The sequence below is a fragment of the Haemaphysalis longicornis genome, unplaced genomic scaffold (genome assembly GCF_048455015.1).
Source record: "Haemaphysalis longicornis isolate Haplotype H1 unplaced genomic scaffold, Haemaphysalis longicornis Haplotype H1 scaffold_7, whole genome shotgun sequence".
NCBI lineage: Eukaryota > Metazoa > Arthropoda > Arachnida > Ixodida > Ixodidae > Haemaphysalis > Haemaphysalis longicornis.
Window position 1 is genome coordinate 84,158,419 of NW_027526422.1, and position 24,460 is coordinate 84,182,878.

General features: G+C 54.2%; 1 protein-coding gene across 1 annotated transcript; it reads right to left on the reverse strand.

Moving 5' to 3' along the window:
* Positions 1-410: 410 nt before the first annotated feature.
* LOC144146021 (uncharacterized) lies at positions 411-23,111 on the reverse strand. The gene is made up of 2 exons (XM_077677937.1): positions 22,581-23,111; positions 411-2,096 (listed from the first exon to the last, which is right to left on the reverse strand). Exons 1-2 carry the CDS (start codon positions 22,866-22,868, stop codon positions 762-764), a joined length of 1,623 nt encoding a protein of 540 aa, XP_077534063.1. The 5' UTR covers positions 22,869-23,111; the 3' UTR covers positions 411-761.
* Between the last annotated feature and the right edge of the window lie 1,349 nt (positions 23,112-24,460).

Below are 24,460 nucleotides of genomic sequence, written 5' to 3' on the forward strand. Positions count from 1 at the left end.
GGAAAAAAAAACCCGGGCTCGAGCCCGAGCCCGCGCGGCGAGCGCGCAGGGGTTTGTAACCAGAGCGGGCTGACAGATCCGCGGCCTTTACGGATGATGCGAGCTAATCAACAGAGGGCAGTCCTGGTCTGGCAACCATGGTAGCCCCGCGAAAAAATGGCGGGAAAATTTGCGGGTACGCCAGCCGAAATGCTACCGATTTACATGCTAAGTTAGGTTTACAGAAGTTTGCGTAATCGTCTCAACTGTATACATTTTTGTTGGCTGTGGAACACGAGACTGTTCCACTACATAAACTCTAAAATATGGTTATAATGTGTAGGCGAAGAACAATTAATCTGTAAGAAATTACAATCTACGTCACACGTAGGTGCTGATTTTCATTGCCGCGAAAACCGCAAAGAGAAAAGCACTGTGAAAAACAATTTTATTGACACAATACAACAAACATTATTGTACACCATTCAAACAAAAAGCAATTGTTTTCGGAACCGAGTACCTACAATTGAACAACCTCAGCCCTGTCGTGCCTCGGCTGTAAATTCCTCGGAATCCTATTTTTATGACAGCTACGGCGTCTGCCAAGGTGACTGGCTCTAAGTAATTGTGTTCAGGAGTGCCTAGCAGTCCACGGCTTTTTCAAAAGTTGAACACGTGACAAAACAAAAACCCAAGAGAAAAGGAAAGAACGACGACGCATATCGCCGACCTCTGTTAGAAAATTTTGCGGCGTCTCGTCTGAAAAGTAACGTACAAGTAATTCACTGTTGTATTTTAAAAGAAACAACCAATGTCAATGTTCCATTGTTAATTGATCCTGAGGCCTCTAAGTCGAGCAAGGATAGGCCAAAATTTTCTTGGAATCCGAAGAGTGCGGCGCGTCGTCCAGCCCTTGGAAGCTTTTTCAAGGGTAGATCTTCTTTTTCGGGGTGGTTGGGGTGCTTTACGCAAACGCGCGCCTCGGGGAACGCAGAACACGAGCCTTGCAGAGTTGTGCCCCACTTCAAGCAGACCGTTAGCCCTCGTGCCGAAGAAGTCTTAAATCCGTAGGCGGCCACTTTCAAGTACCTATCGCGACGGTACCAGTCAGTGAAGAGGCTGATGAACTTCTCGGACTTGACCACATCGTCGATGTTTGTAACCGATACAATGTAGCCCTCTTCGTCGCTCTCGAGTTTTCCCGTAAGAGGTGGCACCACTACTGTGCCTGCAAGAATGTCAGGGAGGAGGCGTGTGTACTCCACAAGTGGCCGTCTCAGTTCCTGATCAGCGCTCGTGCGCAGCAGTTCCAGGTGAGCGTGCGACTCGCTGGCCATCAGTTCTAACTTTCGCAGGATGTGCCTCTCTTCCAGTCTCCACGGCATCTCGTTAGGGCTGGTCGCCGCTGCGTCCCCAGAGTTGCTCGTACCCAGCTCAGAAATTCTCTCCAGCCGAGCGACGAGCTCGCTTTGTTGAGACTGGAGCTTTTGGGCAAAAATTGTCGAGAGTTGCTGCGTGGCTTCCGCGAGCTGATGGCTTAGCCTGCGTTCGCTGTCGCTCCCTGTACCGACGACTGCATCAACCCGCAAGCCGTGATTTGTTACAGGTTCCGAAGTCTCGCTTATTCGGTAATTTTTCTTCAAGCTAGAGCGGAGCAGGGATTCTTGAGATTGAAGTTTTCCGCCAAGCACCGTCGAGAAGTCTTTTAAGGCTCGGGTGAGCCTGTGCTCGCTTTCCTTGATGGCTCTGGAGACTGCTTCGACCTGGATGTCGACCTTCCGTTCCTCTTCAAGAATTTCGTTCAACTGGCTCTGAAGCGCCGGAAGCCGGTCCTGGTAAGGGTCTATGATGAGCGCTTTCAACTCATCAGCGCACCTTCCGATGTCTTCAGCACTAAACACCGCACCTTGACGCAGGCTTGAATGACCGGCCGCAGACGGAAAAGCCTGGCTCTGGCATCCTTCCATGTAGTGGCGTGGAAGGTCTTGATGAAGTACAGAGCAACTGCAACGCGGGCAGGCCACGGCGTGGAAAGTGCACTCCTGTTCATAATGTGTCAAGACGGCTTGAAGGGGTCCAACGAAAGTACATCCATGAGATGCGTTCCAGCAGCAGGCCTAGAAAAGAAAAGGAACGAAATAGACAAAATTAGCATGAAACATTCGCAGGTTGCCGCGAGTAACAAACTGTGTGGTACCAACGCCGCCTGTGTAAACATTGCCTAACGCGTCGTCCGCTTTGCAATGGGACAAGTAGGGACGCTTAGTTCAGGCACTCATCCGCTATGTGGCGCGCGCCGGCGGACGTCCCGCCTCACGTCCCGCCTGACGTCACTGCTCCCGAGTCGCGAACGCTGCACCCACTTCTACAACGTGTGTCTGTCAGCTTGCCTGTTGGGTTTCAAAGGCCATTTCGCTCACATCTTAGCCGTGACGGAGGGCTAGTTCTGGGGCGCACTGGGGATCTCGTTCAACGTGTCGTTCGCTTCAGACCTGCTGCGTTTTTCGCAAGATGACTGACGTAGGCGGAAGTGGAATAGTGTAAGAACATATTAATTGTCGGGTAGATAAATAGCAAACATAGAAACGATATTTTTGGATGGTACAGGTATCATTTTACTGATATATTTCTCCCTAGAGGATTTAGTGAAGAAAAAATTGCTTGCATAGTTTCTGTTCAAGCACTCACTTCTACCATTACTTTAAAAAATATCATCATCATCATCATCACCAGCCTATCTACGCCCACTGCAGGGCAAAGGCCTCTGCCATTAATCTCCAATTACCCCGGTCCTGTGCTAACTGCTACCAATTTATCCCCACAAACTTTTTGATCTCATAGGCCCATCTAACTTTCTGCCGCCCCCTCCAACTCTTGCCTTCTCTAGGAATCCACTCTGTTACCCTTAATGACCAACGGTTATCTTGCCTTCGAATTACATGCCCTGCCCACGCCCATTTCGTCTTAATTTCTACTAATATGTCCCTAACACGTGTTCTTTCCCTGACCCCCTCCGCTCTCTTCTTGCCCCTTAATGTTACACCTATCATCTTCCGCTCCATTGCCCGCTAAGTCGTTCTCAAATTAAGTTTAACCCTCTTAGTGAGCCTTCAAGTTTCTGCCCCGTAGGTGAGTACCGGTAAGATGCAGCTGTCATGCACTTTCTTCTTCAGGGACAATAGTATGCTGCCATTCATTATCTGAGAATGTCTGCCGTATGCACTCCACCCCATTCTTATTCTTCTAATTATCTCTGCCTCATGGTTGGGATCCGTGGTCACCACTTGACCTAAGTAGATATATTCGCTTACCACTTCCACTGCATCGCCACGTACCTCAAACCTGTAACATTGGAGAGATTGCGTCTCCGTGTCTGACGCCCTTCCTTATCGGTATTTTACTGCTCTCCTTATGGAGGATGATGGTAGCTGTGGACCCATTGTAGATTTCCTCTAATATTCATACATAATGCTCATCTACCCCCTGGTTCCGTAATGCCTGAATGACTGCTGAGGTTTCGACAGAGTCAAATGCTTTCTCATAATCTATGAAGGCTATGTATAGGTGTTCAGTAACTTAGCGCACTTCTCTATCACCTGATTGACCGTGTGAATATGGTCCATTGTTGAATATCACGAGCTTGTAAATTTCAGATTATAGAAAACAAAATGATAAGCAGTTGAGGGTCGAGCCACGCTGTCCGGGCGCTTCTACAGTGCAGTCCTCAATATTAAAACTGTGTACCGATGCGGAGTGCGAACAGCGTGCACAAAACACTCCCACTCAAAAAATTTCGGGGCCCGTGATGCCTGTAGGTAAGCTCGCGGAGAAGTGGTTTTGCGTCATCCGTGGCGCAGGCGGTTTTTTTCAGCGACAGACCAAGACAGACAGGCATAGTGATAAACAAGAAGGCGTAGGAGCTCCGCCTGGGGAACGCTAGACAAACTGTCAGCTATTTTTCATAGTTTCCGAGAAGCGACGCTTCTCGGAAACTATGCTTACAAAGGGCGTGCAGGCGAAAATCACGAGTTTTTTCTCGAGGCAATAAATTTGTCGTTCTCACGATTTTACGAACTTCCCGATTTAACGAAATAATTTGAGGGTCCCGGTGACTTCGTTAAATCGAGATTCAACTGTAAGCGCAAACCCGATGTAAGGCGATCTCGCTTCTTCTCCGTCTCTGCCGCCGCCGACGGAGGCGACGAGATCGGCGGCAAAGACGGAGAAGTGAGATGCCATGCGTTGGTGTGAGGTTCCTTTAATTTTTACTAACTCCTAGCGCGTGCGCAAGGGGCGCACACGGCCGCTACACGCGCCGTTGGTGGAGCGCACAGCAGAGGAGCGCAGAGCGAGAGGTCGCGTGACGCTACACGTGGCATTCAGCGAGAACGCAGCGGGTGAACCCGCAGATGTTCTCAGTGAGTGCACCGTCTGTCTCCCCGTGTCCGCGTGTGGTCGTAGCTCAATCGGTAATACAAAGAGCTCTCGCTCCGCTTCTCTATTCGATCCAAATTCGATTCCTGGCGGTGCCAGTAACGGTCGCGACATAACCCTTGGGGGGTAGAGGTCAAAAGCTTCCCTTTAAAACAATGAAGTGATGGATTAGTACCACCAACGCCGCCTGTAGAATCATTGCCTAACGCGTGAGCGAAAAATGGCCAAACAGCCACCCTCCCGCTGCTCTCTCCTACCCTTTCCCGCTCTGTAGCCTTCCTGCGTGCTTTCATGCGGTGCTATTCAATCACCGACCGCGAATGCCTAGCTCTTGTATGGACTGAACAAATCCCGCCCATATTTATACGGAAGGCCTTTTTTCTGCGGTAACTGACCACCATGCCCTATGCTGGCTTGCATCCTTGAAAGATCTCACAGATCATCTTGGTCGCTGGGCTTTACGCCTTCAGAAGTTTGACTACTCCATTTTGACTACAAGTCTGTCAGACCCCACAGCAACGCCGACTGCCTGTCGCGTCAACCGGTCGACCAACCTGATACAGCTGACAACGACCTTGGTTCTTGTGTCCGTGCACTAACTGACTTTCTCAGCATCGCCGACCGCCAGCGCCGCGACCAATCATTGCAGTGGATCATTGCACGTCTTACCACCATGCCGTCAGAAGCTGCATTGAACGCGTTTTTGCTCCGCGACGGCGTGCTGTTCCGCAGGAACGTTCGCGCAGACGGCCCTGACGAGCTTCTCGTTGTTCCTGAAAACGACCGACCTGACATCCTCCATCAGCTGCACGACGAGCTGATGGATGGCCACCTTGGCGTCGCTCGAACTTACGACCGTATATGTACGTCCCGGACTTTACCGATCAGTCCGCCGCTACGTAACGGCATGTGACCAGTGCCAGCGCCGGAAAACACCTTCCTTTTACCCAGCCGGATGGCTCCAACCTATAGAGATTCCTTCCGAACCTTTATTTTGTGTTGGTTTGGACCTGCTCGGCCCTTTTCCTCTCTCTCGTTCGGGAAATCACTGGATCGCTGTTGCGACCGATTACGCGACCCGCTACGCTATTACGCGTGCTCTCCCCACCAGTTGTGCCACGGACGTTGCTGACTTCTTGCTTCACAACGCCATCCTACAACACGGAGCTCCCCGTCAGCTCCTCACCGACCGTGACCGGTACTTCCTGTCTCGGGTTGTTGACGACCTCCTCCGCTCTTGCCACACGAAGCACTGACCACCGCCTACCATTCCCAGACTAATGGCTTGACGGAAAGGCTTAACAAAACCATCACCGACATGCTCGCGATGTACGTTTCCGCGGACCATCTGGATTGGGACGTCACTTTGCGGTATGTTGCATTCGCATATAACTCATTCCGCCGTGACACCGCCGGCTATTCGCCGTTCTTTCTCCTCTACGGCCGTGAACCCACTCTTCCCTTAGATACCCTACTTCCTGATGCGACCCCTCTGGCTACCGAATATGCCCGCGATGCTGTCGCTCACGCTGATGTGGCCCGCCATGTTGCCCGTGCCAAGCTCTCGGCTTCCCACTCCTCTCAGAAACACCGCTATGACGAGCAACACCGCACCTCCCACTTTACGCCCGGCTCCTTGGTTCTTGTCAGCACCCCTTCCCGCCGCATTGGGGTCTCCGAGAAACTGCTGCCTCGTTTCAAAGGCCCCTGTCGGATCAAGTGTATGGTCACAGTGACCTACGAAATTGTTCCCGTCCCGTCCTCCTCACCGCCACTGGACCCAGCAGCTCAACTCGTCCACATCGGCCGCCTCAAGCCGTATTATTCAACAGCCCCATCTGTTCCCTGAGCCTCATTTTCAATGTGCACCGAGACGGCGCTTCTCCGCCGGAGGGGTCATGTCACGGCACTCCTGACATTTCACATGGCAATGCACTGGATCACCTGGTGGTCAATACATCGTACACTTCATCTATGGGTGGAGCCGCTTCGCGGGCCCCTCCGGCAGGCACGCTGGCGTGCGCCGTTGCGCATGCCGAACCGCTTCATGCTTTTCACCTTAATTCACTTCTTGCTGATGATGCGTGAAATCTACATACTTAGCTAGGCCATCGTCGTGGCCCACAACGTTGGTCGAGAAAACGCGAAAGACGTTTGGGGAACCCAGAGCATTGTGGCCCCCTAAATTTTCTCAACCCCCTGTAATAATGGAACAGGAACTTGGGAAACCTCCGTATTTGAGCCCGTCGCTTTGCGTAAGATGCACAGAACACCCGACGGCACGGCCGGCCCGGATTACTGGTGAAGACAATTCGCTATATATCCACCGGCGCTCCGGAAGTAAATCTCTATAGATCTAGAAGTCGTTATAGGGAATCACTTTTAAAAACACGGTAGCATTAGGGCTAAAGAAATCCACGCGGAGACAACCCAAGACAATTGAATAATGACGCTTAGATTGCTCGCTTGCGGAATTGAGAACGTCCTCCAAACAACTGAAAAACAGCGAAGCGGCGGCGCGCATCAGTGGCCGTCTTCCGACTATGACGGTACCGTCCGGTCGCTTGCCCCTCCGTTTCTCGCTCTTCCGGCAGTGCGGGAGTGAGAAGTGGGCGGGGCGTTGGGTCAACTTTATCGAAGAATAGCGCTGTCCGCAATCTAAAAATGCAAAAAAAAAAGGTTTGCAGGCATAACCCACGCATAAGTGCGAAAAAATAGATTTCTACCAAATTTTAAAACTACTTCAGTACACCCTTAAACCCGAAAATTCTCCGCCCGTCCATCCGCCCGTCCATCCGCCCGTCCATCCGTCTGTCTGTCTGTCTGTCTGTCTGTCTGTCTGTCTGTCTGTCTGTCTGTCTGTCTGTCTGTCTGTCTGTCCCTTGATTGAGTCACTCTGCCAGAATATAACAGATTCTTAAACGAGGAGTTTCTATGCAGGCAAAAATTCCAGCCACAGGAGTATGTCAAGTTGGGCGAGTTGGAAAGACATCATGAACGGAACCAGCGTAGAAGACGCGGATACGTAGAGAAGAAAGTTCAAGAAACACACAGGACAGCCGCTGGTTTCCAAACCGCGAAATCTGGAAACACACTTCATAGTTGTCAACATTATCCAGAAAAAAGACACAATTAGCCGCTGGTTTCCAAACCGCGAAATCTGGAAACACACTTCATAGTTGTCAACATTATCCAGAAAAAAGACACAATTAGGCTTATTTGAAGCTAAAAATCATTACATGAGCGGTGTTTGCGTCGTTGTTTAAATTAAAAACGCATAGGTGCGAGATGTTTGCGATAGAAAATAAAAAAATACGCGCTTAAAACGATGTTTTGACGAAACAAAAATGAAGGAAGCTGCCACTAACCCGCGAAGCTGTACGCAACCTTCATAACCGTCATGACGGTTTAAATCCACCATTTCAGATGATTTGCTTCTTCTACGTTGTGGCATTGAGCTTTGCTCCATAATTGTTGCTATAAGTGTCAGCTTCATTTTTTTTTTTGTTTGGAAGTGGAAATCATTGGACATCGCCTTGGAGGGGCGTACATTTAAGACGTGTCTTTCTTGTTATGAGCAGGAGTTGCCACGATTAGGGCGAACGCTGGAGTCTTTCTCGTTCCGAGCAAGTGTTGCCGCGATTATGGCGAACGCTGGAGTGATTTATATTTCTTAGGGGGGGGGGGGGGGGGCGCAATCTTGGACAGTTCCCCAAGTGGGTATGCTTGGCTTGCAAACGTGCGTCGATGACGCTGCATGGGCGGTCGCCGCGAGGCACGCACACACAAACGCTCGGCGTTTTCTTGGTTTTCTTGCCGGGCGGTCGCCTCAATTCTAGCCAACCTCCCTAAGTGGGTATACTCTGCTTGACAAACGTGCGCGTGGCAAGGCCTCAGCGGTGGTAGTCAACTGCGACGGGAAAGCTCTAGACTTTCTAATGAGCAACAAACAGAACATACAAGAAGTCGAAACCACCGCCATCCTAAGACACGCTGGGCGGTCTCCGCGAGGCACGCACACTCGAGCGCTAGGCATTTTCTTTGTTTTGCTAACTGCCGGGAGGTCGCCGCGAAGCCCGTGCTCACGTGCGCGCGCTTGACAAATTCTTGGTATTTTTAGGCCGTGTCTAGAGTGCCGTCCGACGGTATTATAAGCACTCCACTATATCGACGACCACCGGCGTTTTATAACAAGGCCGTGTCTAGAATTCCGTCCGACGGTATTATAAGCACTCCACTATATCGACGACCACCGGCGTTTTATAAGAAGGCCGTGTCTAGAGTTCCGTCCGGCGGTATTATAAGCACTCCACTATATCGACGACCACCGGCGTTTTATAAGAAGGCCGTGTCTAGAGTTCCGTCCGACGGTATTATAAGCACTCCACTATATCGACGACCACCGGCGTTTTATAAGAAGGCCGTGTCTAGAGTTCCGTCCGACGGTATTATAAGCACTCCACTATATCGACGACCACCGGCGTCTTATAAGAAGGCCGTGTCTAGAGTGCCGTCCGACGGTATTATAAGCACTCCACTATATCGACGACCACCGGCGTTTTATAACAAGGCCGTGTCTAGAGTGCCGAGAGAGAGAGAGAAGTGATTGGATGGAAGAAAGGAAAGGAAAGTGCACTGGGGATATTATTGAGCTCAGTAGGGAGCTCACCTGCATACAACCCAGTGCGGTGGGGAGGGGAAGAGGGGATAAAAGACTTGGGAGGAGGCTAGGGGTGGAATAGAAAAGGTGTGAGAGAGAAAGACAGGAAGAAAGGAGAGAGAGAGAGAGAGAAAGAGAGAAGAAAAAAAAAAGAAAAGAGGGGGGGGGGGCACTACATAAGCGTCAGCGGCACAAGTGTTCGTTGAGTAGCCTCAGCTACAGGCGCTGGGTTAGTCCAGTGGCCTCGAGAAATGCCAGGAGGTGTCGGAACACTTCACGACGGGAGCTGGCAGGACCCGTCGGGAACAGCAGGTCCTGCAGGTTTTGTCTGGGCCGTCCGAGACGCTGGAGTGCAGCCTGCAGCACTGCTCTGTGTGCTGCGTGCTCGGGGCAGGACAGGAGCAGGTGCTCCAGCGTCTCGGGTTCGGGGCAGTCGGCACAGGCGGGGGAGGCGCGTCGTCCTTGGTGGTGCAGCAGGGCCGCCACCTCGCAACAGTTGAGGCGCATCCGGAGCAGCAGGCTCCGGACGTCCCTGGTGAGGCGCCCTGGCAGAACGGGCGGGGCCTGGCCAGACACTACTCGGGGGTCCGGGTGTCTGGTCAGGGCCATTCGGGCCAGGATTTGGCGTGGGGCATCAAACGCAGTCACGTCCTGGGAGGCAGGGGTACCTGGCTGGTGGGCACCCTTGGCCAGAGCGTCGGCCGCCTCATTGCCCGGGATGCCCATGTGGGCCGGCAGCCAGTGTAGCTGCACAGTGCAGCCACGGGACGCCACCGCATGCAGTTTGGCCACCAGCGACCGCTCCACGTGCCCACTGGAGCTGCCCGGTTGGTCAGCCGACTGCAGCAGCAGGAGGGCTGGCCGGGAGTCCGTGAGGACGAGGGCCTTGCAGTCTGGGCCTGCCCGCTCGAGCAGCAGGTCCGCAGCCAGGTGCAGGCCGGCCAGCTCCGCGGTGGTGGACGAGGCAGGGAAGGGCAGGCGGCACACCCGGCTGGCGCCAAGTGTTGGGGCAGTGCAGGCGGCTGCCGCATTGCCCGTGCGGGGGAGCACCGACCCATCTGTGAAGACGTGGAGGCTGGCGTTGTTCTCCAGCAGGGCAGCCACCTCCTGGTAGATGGCCTGGTGCGGAGTGGCCCTCTTGCTGCGCACCCCAGGCAGCTTGGTGTTGATGTCTAGGGCCTCTCCTGTGCCGGGCGGTGGAGGCTCCAGAGGGGGTCGCTGCGGCACCACAATGTCCTCCTCATAGATGTGCAGCAGCTTGCCCATCTGTGAGTTTGGACGGGCACGGAACCGGTGCAGCAGGGCGGCCCCGTCCGGGCTTTTTTGCAGGCGGTCTATGTGGCGCAGGCCTGCCTGGAAGGCCCGCAGCTCGATTGGCCAAGTGGCTGCCTCGGTGTACGTGGCCGCCACAGGAGATCGGCGTGGGAGGCCCAGGCAGAGCCGGATGGCCCGGCGTTGGTCGAGCTCGAGCGCCTTCCACCGCAGTTGCTTCAGGTTGGCGAGGGGCAGCGCGTACAGCACAGCCGAGGAGGCCATGCTGTGGAAGACACGCTGCGCAACCTGGTGGGAGCAGCCGTTGCCTCGTGCCAGCAGCCTCCGCACGCCCTGCTGCACTGCCGCAGTGCGCTGCCGCAGTGCCCGCACAGCTGGCAGCCATGACAGCCGGGAGTCAATGAGCAGCCCCAGGTATCTCACCTGGCGCTGCCATGGGAGGGGCTGGCCATTGAGGGTGATGGGTGGCGTTGCCCTGCGGGCCCTGGCGCCACTCGGGTGCACCATCATGGCCTGCGTTTTGGCCTCCGAGAGCTGCAGGCCACGGCTTGACAGGAAGGCAGCCACTGCTCCCAGCGCCTTCTGCAGGCACGCCCTCACGTGCTTGCCCAATCTGGTAGGCCCGTGTGTCCAGATGGCGACGTCGTCCGCGTAGACTGCTATACCCACTGGATACCGGAGCCCAGCGGGAATGCAGTCAGGGAGGGGAGCCAGCACCAAGTTGAAAAGGAACGGGCTCAGCACACTCCCCTGGGGCACCCCAGAGCAGACGTTCCGTGGGCTGCTTGTCGCCCGGCCGACCTTCACCCGTAGGGTCCGGCCAGACAGGAACGCCTGCACGTAGCTCCTGAGGTGCCCCACGACGCCCATGCCGTCCAGGGCCTCCAGGATGGCGCTGTGGGGGACGGTGTCGAAGGCCGCCTTCATGTCAAGCAGCACCAGGTAGGCCACCTCCCTGGTGTGATGATGATGTTAGGTTTTCTTGGCGCAAGGGCATCAAGGCCAAAGAGCGCCAGTACTATGGTGAGGATTATTCAAGTGAGAATATAAAGTACAGAATATATAATAAAAGGTATCTCAGATTTCTGTTGGTGTAGAGGGCCAAGAATTGGTGTAGAGGGCCAAGTAAAAACATTTGACACTATGCCAGGCATTTTCTACGTGCACCCCTTGCCCCCGTCTTTGCGGTAGCAATGAGTGGCCCTACCGGGTCCTAGCGTGCGATGGTGGCTCGGCTCACGGGTGATACGACACATACCTTAAAAAATCTACGTCTGAGAGGTACTTAAAAACACGGTTAGTAGAGAAAAGTGGCTCGTCTGATAAAAACAGCAATGGGTGTTGAGGGATCATGCGTGTGTACAATTCTGGAAAATGAAGCTTTCTTTGCGGTTCAAGTAGTTTGCATTCTACCAGTACGTGAATGACTGATAGCGACCCTCCACACCTCAAGCAGCGTGGCTGTTCTGTTCCTTTCAATAGGTACGCATGTGTAGCATGGGTATGGCCTATGCGCAGTCTACAGAGAGTAACCTCTGTGATCCTGTCTCGTTTCTCACAGATCGATCTACCTAACTTGGGTTTTACCATGTGCAATTTGTTTGCTGTTTCCCCATTCCAATCTTCCTGCCATTGGTCTCGCAGCCTCTTACGTACGTATGCTTTAAGATCCTCGTACGGGACGCTTTGAATATCTAGATCATTCCGAAGAGCTGCAGTTACAGCATTCCTGTCTGCTTGCTCATTTCCGGCTATGCCGCAGTGACCTGGGACCCAACAGACAGTGATTTCAAGTTTTTGTTTGTGGGCTGAGCACAGTAGTTTTAGCAATTGATTAAAGACTGGATTTTTTTGTAACTTTCCTGACGCTAAAGCCTGCACAGCACTTTGAGAATCCGTGAATATCACTGACTTTGGGACATTGTTCTCAATAATATATTCTACAGCCAATACAAGGCCGCGTGTTTCAGCAGTGAATATAGATGTGGCTTCAGGCATAGTCTTTGACGTGGAAAAGTTGGGACCATGTGCAGCACATGATACTACACCAGCTGACTTGGATGCATCTGTGTAGAACTCAGATGCTCTGTACTTGTTCTGCAAAAACAAAAAATGCTGCATAATTAATTCCTTTGGAGCGGTTCTTTTGTCAATCTTCATAAAAGAGAGATCATAAGAGATAGGGCAGAGATCCCATGGAGGGACAAAGTCAGCAAAGCTGGTTTTCTGAGCGTCAGTGAAGGATATTCCCAGGCCTGCGGCCAGTGCCCTCACCGACAGAAGGAATGGCTCAGCCATGGCAGGTCGCTTTTCAAAAAGCTTGATTGCCTGGTTACCTAGAGTGCTGTTCGGGTGTCCGGTCAAGGATGTCACTTTTAGAGCATAATTCAACCCAGTGTACTTCCGCTGTGTTTCAAGAGACCACTGATTGGCTTCCACATACAGGCTTAACACAGGGCTTGTTCGGAAAGCGCCTGTAGCCAGACGAAGGCCAAGATGGTAGACAGGGTCTAACATCTTTAGTGCTGTTCTCGCGGCAGATTGATAAACAAGACACCCGTAGTCGATGCGGGACCTCACAAGGCTATTGAATAAGGCCAATAGGCACTTTGTGTCAGTACCCCAAGACTGGTGTGAGAGGACTTTCAGGATCCTGACTGTATCCAAACATTTAACTTTAAGGCGTTTGAGGTGTGCAATGAATGAAAGTTTGTCATCAAGCACAACCCCAAGGAACTTGTGCTCCTTTTTTACTGCTATGGGTGTTTCATTGAGTTTAATAACAGGATCTGGGCGGATACCACGCTGCCTAGAGAAGACCACACACGTGCTTTTTTCTGGGTTAAAACAGAAGCCATTCTCATCTGCCCATTTTGTAAGTTTGTTTGCAGCTAGTTGGATTTGCCTCTCACAAATGGACATATTACATGATTTAAACGCAATGTGCACATCATCAACATATAGCGAGTAGGATATGGAGCGAGGCAGTGCAGTTCCTAAGGAATTCATTTTAACAATAAAAAGGGTGCAGCTGAGCACACCACCCTGCGGCACTCCATTTTCTTGGACGAACATCCTCGAGAGGACATTTCCAACCCTAACCTGAAAGGTGCGCTCCGAAAGGTAATCTTTCAAACTGTTCAGCATGTTTCCACAAACTCCAAGGCGGCGAAGATCGCAAAGAATACCGTAACGCCAGGCTGTGTCGTAAGCTTTCTGGAGGTCAAAGAAAACTGATAAACAATGCTGCTTATGAACAAATGCATCCCTGATGTAGAATTCAATAGCCACTAGGTGGTCTGCTGTCGATCTACCAGAGCGAAATCCCGCCTGGCGATTGTCTATAATACCATGGTACTCAAGAAAATAGATAAGGCGACGGTTAATCATTTTTTCGAAGACCTTGCATAAGCAACTGGTTAAAGCGACCGGTCTGAAACTAGTTGCAAGTGATGGATCTTTCCCCTCCTTTAGAATCGGCACCACAATAGCTTCTTTCCACACTTTTGGAAATTGCCCTGCACGCCAGATCTTGTTAAACAACAGTAAGAGCGCTTCTAGCGTGTCGTCGTGCAGGTGCTTAATCATGGTGTATGTTATTCGGTCTCGACCTGGTGATGATTTACCACAAGTAGTGAGCGCCACTTTAAGCTCCTGCATAGTGAAGGGGCAATTATACCCTACCTCAGACTGCCGTTTGTCACGTACAATCTTCCGTTCCTCTGCATTCTTGTGTCTCAGGAAGTTATTTGAATAGTGAGCTGAGCTTGATACATACTCAAAATGCTTGCCTAGAGCATTCGCTTGGTCTTGTAAAGTGTCTCCACTTGTGCTGACCAAAGGGTACGTAAGAGTGTTACTTCCTCGGAGTGCTTTAATTCTCCTCCATACTTACCGCGTGTCAGTATATGATGTGATTGATGACACAAAACGATTCCAGCTTTCTTTTTTCGCAATACGCCGAATCCGTCTGCCATTGGCCTTTGCCCGCTTGAAAAGTACCAAATTTTCAGTCGTTGGGCACCTACGCAAGACACCCCATGCTTTATTCTGTTCCTTACGGGCCTGCCTACAATCATCATTCCACCAAGGTTTCGGCTTAGCAACCCTACTAGAAGAAGTCTGGGGGATGGACCTCAGCGCAGCTTCAATTATATGGGTCGTCAGAGTCTCAGCAGCTTCATCAATACCAAGGTTGTCTATAAGTGTATAGTGACACTCAGAGAGCTCTTTGAATTTTTTCCAGTCTGCGGCCTCCTCCTTGAACTTTTGTGGGCATGGAGTGTTGTCTTGTTTGTTGTCTACAAGCTTGAGGCTCACTGGAAAGTGGTCACTTCCGTACAGGTTATTAATGACCTTCCACTGGAGTGCTGGAAACAGAACTGGAGAGGCTATGGCGAGATCTATGCAGGAGTACGTGGCATGTGTTGTGTTATAATATGTTGGGTCTTTCTTGTTAAGTATGCATGCTCCAGATGATAGCAGAAACTTTTCAACGAGGCGTCCTCTAGCATCCGTGCGTGCAGAACCCCAGAGTGGGTGGTGAGCATTACAATCCCCAACTAGCAGATACGGCTCTGGCAGCTGATCAACTAATGTTTCAAACTCCATACTGGAGAGCCCATGGTCTGGAGGTATGTACAGTGAGCATACTGTTACCAGTCTATTAAAGATAATGGCTCGTATGGCTACAGCCTCTAAACTGGTCTGTAGCGGTAAGAACTGGCATGCCACTGATTTTTGCACGATAATCGCAACTCCTCCAGAGGGATGCATGCAGCCATCCCTGTCCTTCCTAAATACAGAGTAGTTCTTTAAGAAGTTAGTTTGGTTCGTCCTCAAGTGTGTCTCCTGGAGACACATAATACTTATTTGGTGTTGTGACAGCAATTCATAGATATCGTCCAAGTTTTTCAGGAGGCCTCTGCAGTTCCATTGGACTACATTATCAGTTACCATCAGCTTATGCTGAACAAGGATTAAGGAAGTGCCATGCTGTCACCCTCCCAGGCTCAAGACACCTTCCCAGGAGCCGTGACCCTAGGTGTCTTTTGCTTTGAACGGTCGAGTGACGTGCCGCGCCCTATCGGCGTACCACGCAACGGAGGGCTTGGCGTTGTGTCCATGGCTTCTTGCGAAGCCTCGTCAGCAGGCCTAGGCTGGCTGGTTGCGGCAGCCTGCCTCTCAGCAGGGACCGGCAGTGCAGTGCCAGCAAGGGGCCTAGCGTTGGCATCAAGGGGTGCTGGGGCAGCCCTTGACGCTTCTTTTGTGGCATGTGCAGTGGCCTTAGCCACCGGCACTGAGGGGGCTTGGGGTGTCCCTTGGGGCCTCACTGGGAGGGTTCCAAGGGGAACTCGAACCGAGTGTAGCGCCGCCCCCCGTCGCGCTACATCGGCAAAGCTAGTGTGTGTCAGGAACAGTCTCTGTCGTGCTTCCCTAAAGGTAATGTTTTCCTTATACTTCAGAGCAATTATTTCTTTTTCTTTCTTCCATTGCGGGCACAAGCGCGAGTACGCGGCGTGCTCTCCCATGCAGTTTACACAGTGGAGTGGAGCTTCACAGGTGTCAGACGAGTGGTCGGGGAGGCTACACTTTGGACATGCTGCCTTGCCTCGGCAGCTCAGTGAACCATGGCCAAATCTTTGGCATTTATAGCAGCGACGGGGGTTTGGAATATACAAACGCACAGGGATTTTAACGTAGCCTGCCTCGACAGACTCGGGCAGTACACTGGTCGAGAATGTGAGGATTACATGCTTGGTCGGAATTTCCTTCCCATCTCTACGTATCTTGATTCGTTGAACATTCACAACATTCTGGCCCTCGAACCCTTCCAGGAGTTCTTGCTCAGACAAGTTCAGAAAGTCTTCATCAGAGATAACACCTCTGGTAGTGTTCATGGATCGGTGGGGACTGATGCTCACAGGATTGTCGCCAACAGTGGTTATTTTCGTCAACTTGGCACACTGAGCTGCATCTTGTACTTCTAGGAGAAGGTCACCGCTTCCCAGCTTGCTTACTTTATAACCGCCGCCTAGCTCATTCGTTAGAACTTTGGCTACCAAGAATGGTGACAGACGTCTCATTGACAAGCCTTCTTTTTCACAGTGCATGACGTGAAACTTTAGGAAATTTTCTGACTTTTTAGGAGTGAAAAACTGCTGGACTGCTTCGTTGCGTCCCCGTTTTGGAGGACGATCATGGGATGCAGAAAATCTTGTTGCCATAACAAGTGAAATCAATTCAGCAGCTATGCTGGCCGCCCACCACCGAGCCCAACCTGGGAACGCGCTAGATGCGCGTTAGCCATACATAGCTGCTATAACCCTGTTTAAGTCCTCAAGGTTGATTCCTTACCCAGGGTTAACCCTCGCCGCCTGGAAATGTGTGGAAATGAGGAAAAGAAGAGATGACAGGATAGGGGTAGAAAAGAAGACAGGAAGGTGAAAGAGCTGAGAGGGAGGCAGGAAAAGGCGACTGGCTGGTTCCCCCCGGGCGGGTCAGACCGGGGGCACCGTCTGCGAGAAGCAGGGGCCAAAGTGGTGTGTTGCCTCTACCGGGGGGCCATGAAGGTCCAAAACAACCCCGGCTTTGGCTCAGCCACCAGGATTCCCTTTTCCCCGGACACGGCTCAGCCACGCACAGCCGGGGCGTGGGTGGGTCCAACCCACATGTGCTCGGGTCCGTGGTGTTGCAAGTCACCAAGTGCCTATGGCAGTAGGCACCCCTGCGGAGCTCGGGACCGTGGTGGCGCTACTCACCAAAACACCTTGAGTACACAAGGTGCCCCCTGCGGGGCACCTCCCTGGTGTGGCAGGCCTGCTCAAGCATGGAGACGACGTCCCCCAGGGAGTCAGCTGTGCAGCGGTGCCTCCTGTAGCCGCTCTGCTGCTCTGGGAACACCGCTCGTCGGTCGGCAATCCACTGCAGGCGGGCCAGGACTGTGCTCTCCATGAGCTTGCCTGCAGCGGACGTCAGGGACACCGGTCGGTAGGACCCAGGCTCCGTGGGGGGCTTCCCAGCCTTCAGGATCGGTGAGATGAGTCCCACCAACCAGGGTGGCGGCAGGACTCCCGTCGCCCAGACCCGGTTGAAGAGCAGCAGGAGTGGCCCCAGGTGGGTGACATCCAGGTTGCGGAGCATCTGGTAGGTCACCCCGTCGATTCCTGGAGCACTCCTGCGCTTGGGACAGCGACCAAGGGCGGCCCGCAGCTCTCGCAGGGTGAGCTCTGCCGAGCAGAGGGCCACCGACCAGGGGTCAAGTGGGACGGCTGGGGCTGGGTTCAGGACAGGAGCAGCTGGGGCCTGGGCCGACAGGGCAAACTGGTCTGCCAGGAGCTCTGCTAGGGCCTCTTCGGTGATGCCCATGGTAATGGCGGCTGACTGCAGAGGGTGCTTGCTGGTGGTGGCAGGGTGCAGCAGGGCCTTGAAGACCCGCCAGGCCTTGGCTGGGTCTCTGCGGGAATCCATGGAGGAGCACAGGGACTCCCAGCCCTGTGTGCGGCGCTGCCGGGCCCGCCGTCTGCATTGGGCGTCTGCCCGCCGCTGCTCCGTCCAGTCAGCTGGGCACTTGCTCCTGATGGCCCGCCGCTGCAGCTGGTTGCGGCGAGCCCTAAGGCGCAGGAGCTCCAAGTCTGGCAGCGCCGTGCAGAGGGGTACCTCTCCTCGTACCGTGGCCTTGTCTGCGCTCCGCACGATGGCTGCCAGGATGTCAACCTGCGGGTCCTCCAGGCTCTTCGCCACCTCCTTACGGAAGTTAGTCCAGCTGGTGACGCTGTATGCCCTGGTGTCGGCTCGCCTGCGGTCACCCCTGGGAGTGACCAGGATGGGGTAGTGGTCCGAGCCCCAGGTGCTGGTGGCAGTCTCCCAGGAGTAGGCGCACCGCTGCGACACCAGGGTCACGTCGATGTGCGTCTGCTGGACGGTGTTCCGTGGGCCACGGCGAACGAAGGTGGGGCTGCCCTGGTTGGCCACAAGCAGCCCACAGGAGGTGGCAGCATCCAGGAGCTCTAGCCCCTGCGGGTGGTGCCACGGCTGCCCCAGGCCGGGTGGTGGGCGTTGAAGTCCCCACACACCACGGCGTCAGGGCCCAGCATGGCCCGCAGCCTGCCCACCGCTGTGGCGTCCCAGGGCTGCTGTGGTCGCACGTAGACGCTGGCCACGGTGGTGTCTGTGTTCCCCATACGCACCGTGACGGCGGCACATTCCATAGGGCCCTCTGTCACCGCAGCCAGATCAACTGGGACGCTGTTGAGTGCTGCCCGTACATAGACCACAGCCTGGGACTTGCGTTGTGGGTGGCTGGTGTTCCGGCATGGCCTGCTGCTGCAGGAGTCCAAGCGGCAGCCGGTGTCGCTAGGGTGGCACAGGAACCCCGGCAGGCGCACTGAGTGTGCGTAGACGTCAGCCTCCTGCAGTGCCAGGACATCAAAGGGCTCCCGCAGCAGGTGCTCCGCCAGCTCCGCCTGACGTGGCCCCAGGAGGTTGCAGTTCCACTGCAGGATGCGTGGCCGCTGGCCTGTCCTGCAGTGTCTGCTAGCCATGCTGGGGGGCGGTCGAGGGGTTCAGCTGGGCCAGGGCGGCAGTGGCGGCCAGGCGTGCAGGGTCCTCAGCAGGCAGGCGGCCCATCAGGCTGTGGACCAGGGCCAGGAGAATGGGCGCTATCTGATCCGGGCCGGGGGCAACTGGGCTTGATGGCAACTGCTGCACCCCGGGCTGTGCGGCTGGGAGCTGCTGGGCAGGTGGGCGCCTGGTGGGCTTCCTCTGCTGCTGCTGCTGGTATCCCTGGCTGGTGGTGGGCCGCTGCTGCTGGCCTGCGCGCCGCCTGGCCATGTCCGCATAGCTCAGTGGCTGCCCAGTGCGCACTGTTGCCACGGCCTCAGCTCGGGGCACAGGCTGGGGTGCTCGTGCCATGGCCGTGGCCACCTTGCGTTCGTGCTGCCACCGGGGGCAGCGAGGGTTGGTGACAGCGTGCGGGCCGCCGCAGTTGGTGCAGTGAGGGGCTGAGGCAGTGCACTGCTGGGCGGTGTGGCCTCCGCCGCAGCGTGCACACCTTTCACCGGCCCGGCAGCAGACTGTCACGTGGTCGAGGCGGCCGCAGCGAGCACACTGCACTGGCCGCGGTCTGCAGCCTCGCACGGGCAGCAGCAGCTTGAAGACCGCCAGGAAGGAAGGGGGGGAGGGGGCAGCAAATTCCAGCAGCACTGCTCCGTCCGGTTTCCGCACCGCGCTGCTTACCGGCGCCTCGCAGTCCAGGTTTGCCAGGATCTCCTCGGTGGTTAGGTGAGGGTCCACCCCGAACACGAGGCCGCGGCTCGTGCCTCGACTCGCGGGGCGGCCGGCGCGGACGGCAATGCCAGCCACACTCTGAGTGGCCAGGAGTGCAGCCAGGCACTCGTCCGTTTCGGCGTCGGCCGCGACCACGTTCAGACGGGTGTTGACCCTCACTTGGGACACTCCTGGGGTGGCGGCGAGATGCCGGGCGATGGTCTCCCTCGATATGGTGAGGAAGGAGGCGGTGCGGTCCGCAGGGCGGAACAGGCAGGTGCCGGCGGCCGGCTGCGTGAACGGGCGCCGCGCAGCCAGTTTCCTGGCTTTCCGCCGCCCTGCCTTGCTCTGCTGCAGAGTCCACTCGGCGGCAGGTGCGGGAGGCGTGGGGTCACCCGCGGAGCCGCCGCCGGCCGCGACGTTCACGGCGAGCGCGCCGCCCGCCCGTCCGTTTGTATCATGGGCGCCGCCATCTTGCGCGGAGCTTGTCGGAGCGGCGACGCCAGGTGCGCCGTGCGGCGGAGTCTCGCTGGAGCTCGCAGCAGCCTCGGCCGCAACGGAGGCAACGGAGGCAGGGCCTAGGAGGGCGAGGGCGGGCGGGGCGACAGGGGTCACGTGGGCTCGTGACGTCGCCCCGGCCTCCCCGGCTCGTCGCTTGAGGGTGCGGGGAATGGCTGCCTCCTCCGTGTCGTCTGCTCCGCCGTTGGCGGGACGCTCGTCGTCCGAGCCGTCGGACGCTTCTCGGGGGCGCTTCAGGAGCGCTGTCTCATCCATCGGTTCCTCCTGTGTGGGCCGGGTGGTGGTGCAGGACGCAGCGGCGGCATCGCCCTCGCTGTTGGCCGTCAGCGCCGCCCGCGCGGAGTCCAACACGCCGGCGCCCTCGCGGGGCCCGTCAGGAGCACGTGGCGTTACGCCGGCCGCATCCTGGGTCGGCTCGGCGTTTCGCGCAGCAGGCGCGCGCTCCGGGAGGCGTAGGAAAACTGGCTTGCCCTGCAGCATCCCCACGATCTGCTGTGCGCGCTCCTGCTGCTGGAGGATGGTCCCGCAGGAGGCCATGAGTCTGTCCAGGCTGCGGGGACAGCTGTAGCTGTTCGTGCGGCGGTGGAGAAGGTGCGCGCGTGCCGCAAGCGCGCTGGTCGAGGGTGGCGGCAGGCTGCCGCTCGTAGCCATGTCGCGCGCTCTGGCTATCGAGTTCTTAAAAGAACTGTCGCATAGCGACGTGCTACCGTAGCCAGAGACGCGAGCGAAAAGCGAGACTTCACGCGCGGACGTAAAGGCAGGAGCGGGTCGAAGATGCGACCTACCTCGACGGCGTTCGGAACGACTCTCTCTCTCTCTCTAGAGTGCCGTCCGACGGTATTATAAGCACTCCACTATATCGACGACCACCGGCGTTTTATAACAAGGCCGTGTCTAGAGTGCCGTCCGACGGTATTATAAGCACTCCACTATATCGACGACCACCGGCGTTTTATAAGAAGGCCGTGTCTAGAGTTCCGTCCGACAGTATTATAAGCACTCCACTATATCGACGACCACCGGCGTTTTATAAGAAGGCCGTGTCTAGAGTTCCGTCCGACGATATTATAAGCACTCCACTATATCGACGACCACCGGCGTTTTATAAGAAGGCCGTGTCTAGAGTTCCGTCCGACGGTATTATAAGCACTCCACTATATCGACGACCACCGGCGTTTTATAAGAAGGCCGTGTCTAGAGTTCCGTCCAACGGTATTATAAGCACTCCACTATATCGACGACCACCGGCGTTTTATAAGAAGGCCGTGTCTAGAGTTCCGTCCGACGGTATTATAAGCACTCCACTATATCGACGACCACTGGCGTTAGCCTAGTGTTAAATATTCGAATGTCGTCGGACGGCGCTCTAGTCATGCCTGCAATGATCGGCTAGAGTGCCGCCAGACGGCACTCTAGAAACCGCGGTATTTTTAACTGCGGACACGAAAAATTACGATTTGCTAAAGAGCTTCGCTCCTAAAAATACAAAATGCGCTCGCTCCCGAGCGCCGACCTTCCGGAGGCATTCCAAATTAGCCCAACAATAACGTAAGGTTCCAGTAGAAGCTTGCGAGCACTGGAACACGGAAAAATTGAATTGACTTTAAGCAAGCCTCCACCGGGGGATGGGGGAGAGAAAGAGTGCGAAAGGTGGGCGGGAAAGAACAGGGGCATTTACGTGGCAGAGGAAAACGATCGTTTTCCGACGACATTTGCAGCGAAGAAGTGCAACGAGGTAGCCGGAAATTTTTTTAATGCGTAGCACTCTTTTCCGAGCCCCCCAATGTAGCCAGGACCGCGTAGCGCCCTGCATTTCCACAAAAATGCCGATATAACGGAAGTTCCACCTGTAATCGCTGTAATGGCGTGAATGGAGATAACTGGTAGCACGAAAATTTGAAACACTAAAAAATAACAATATTAAAAAATACGGAAAATGGCGAAACGCGTAATGCCCTGCATTTCCAAAATAATGCAGATTTCCCGAAAGTTCCAAATGTAATCGTTGTAATAACATAAATGGCGATAAATGGTCGAACGAAATTTCGAAAAACTAAATAAATAAAAAAAATATTTAAAAATTACGGAATGTCAAGAAATGCAGATTTCGCGAAAGTTCCACCTGTAGTCGTGATAATAGGGTAAATAGGCATAATTGGTCGAAGGAAATTTTGATAAACTAAAGAAATGGTAAAAATTAAAATATTTACGGAAAATGGCGGACCGTGTAACACCCTGCATTTCCACAATAATAGAGATTTCGCAAAAGTTTCACCTGAAATCGTTATAACTGCGTAATTGGAGATAATTGGTCAGACAGAATTTCGAAAAAAAAAATTGGCTTGAGAAAACTCGCACTCAAGATCGGCGGCATAAGAATGGTACGCATTAGTAGATAATTCTCTGAATTTCTGCAGAATTTTTTTGCACTGAGAACAGGAGCGTTTACCTTCAACTTATCGGCAGTAGCTGGCGGCCACTGGAACTTCTGGCAGTCACCCACCGAAAATGGCTCCTCGTCGAACGGACACACGGCGTTGCCGTCCCTCACGCTGTGGATCACGCACGACTCGCACAGGGTGTGGAGGCAGGGGAGCAAGAAAGTAGGGCACGAAATCACGTGGCACAGCCCGCACGTGAGGTGATGGGGCACTGCGGCGGCGAACTTCGTGAGTCGCCAGTTCACGCCATTGGCGAGCCCGCGTACTCGGTGCAGCGAAACGTCTTGGTAGGACATCACAACCGACTTTCGCTTAGCAGCTAACGCCGTGGCCGTTCGGCGGTATATGGATATCCTGTTATGCAGCTGTGAGTGCGGCTCTGAGGGAGGAAGTAAAACTATTGCAGCGGGGTTGCTAAAAGTCCGAGCGCCGCGAAACTTCCGGCGGACGATAACAGCTTCCGTTGCTTCCGCACGCGCCTGTGAATAGTGATTATAGGGAGTGGCGCGCACTGGATATTTAAAAGACGAGCGCAAGTCCTTTTCTCTACAATAATAGCGACTGCGTCAGATGCTTCAGCCCATAAAGTTTCATACTAATATATACTAGACGGAAATCTGTCGCTGCAGTCGCGGGCCGCCGTGGGCGGCGCCACTGAGCGACGTTCCCCGCCTACTTGGCTTAGCTAGCCATATGGCTTCTTTTTTGTCTCTAAGCCAAAATCAACAAAAAAGGGTGACATTTCTTTCTTGTTCATCGTGCATGAAGCTTCTACATAATCACTGACAAATTAGTTTTTTTAGAAGGTTCAATTTTATAAAAGCAAAACTAATTTGATGAACCTTTTGCAGTAATACTGCTGCTTTTTTGCAGCCAGAGCCAACTTTTCAGCCTGTTCATGAGCCGTGTCAAGGACACGTGCCTTCCCGGTACTACAGTGAACGGTACATGACGGAACGCTCGCCGAAGCGCGGCTCCCCTAGACAGTGGCGCCAGATTTCCTGCCCATGAGCAATCGTTAAGGCACATTCCCACTGGCGATTTGTCTCGTCGCGCGACGGCGCGCGTCGCGCGATGAGGCCTTGAGGTGGTGTTCGCACTTGCGATGAGCGATGATGCGACTACGTTCAGCGCAGCTGCTTCCCGACTTGTACGACCTTGTTGGTGCGTCAACCATTCGCAGTCAAAGAAAATGATGTTACGCGACAAAAGCAGGTAGAAATAAAACTAAAACACATGCTACTAACCTGGAGCAATGCCGAAAACATTTACGGGTTGCGGGAGGAGCAGAAAATAACAAACTCAAGAACGCTCTTTTCAACATATTATTGCACGAAGAAATGCACACGCTTGCTTTCACGCCACAACACCCGCATCACGGCCCACAAATGTCGCTTCTTTTCACAGGCGCAATGTTCTGACGCCACCGAACTCTACGCGTGTTTACCAGTCGCCCATAGCACCCATAGTACGATGAGGCTGCAAGTCAACCTACCGTCTCGCTGTCCACCTAGCTCTATACGATGATTACTTGCTTTTACAATCCATACACGCTTCTCCACACTGATGAGTTCCACGCTATTCGTTGATTAGTGCACGCGTACGCTGAAGCCACTGACCAAAGAACCGATGCACACGGGAAGTTGCTTGCCGGCCCGACCCGGCGGGTACAGCGATAGCGGGCCAAGCGCCTGGCCGAGCGAGCCAGCGGCATATTTCTAGGGACCATACAGCGGCGGTGGAGGCGGCGGCTCGTGGCTCGTCCTCGCCCACCCGCCCGCAGCGTTTGCATACCGGATGTAAAGAAACGTTTCGTTTCCGGCTACGTCAGCCTACTCCGCGGCCATGATTGGCTTACCGGTTTTGCGGGGCCGTCGCGCGACGAGGG

Bases quoted from the DNA above. Each gene is read 5' to 3' on its own strand.
- LOC144146021 (XM_077677937.1), bottom strand. From the start codon at position 22,868: ATGTCCTACCAAGACGTTTCGCTGCACCGAGTACGCGGGCTCGCCAAT. The intron at 2,097-22,580 runs GTAAACGCTCCT...TTTCTTTTCTAG, and splicing joins CTACTGCCGATAAGTTGAAG to GCCTGCTGCTGGAACGCATC.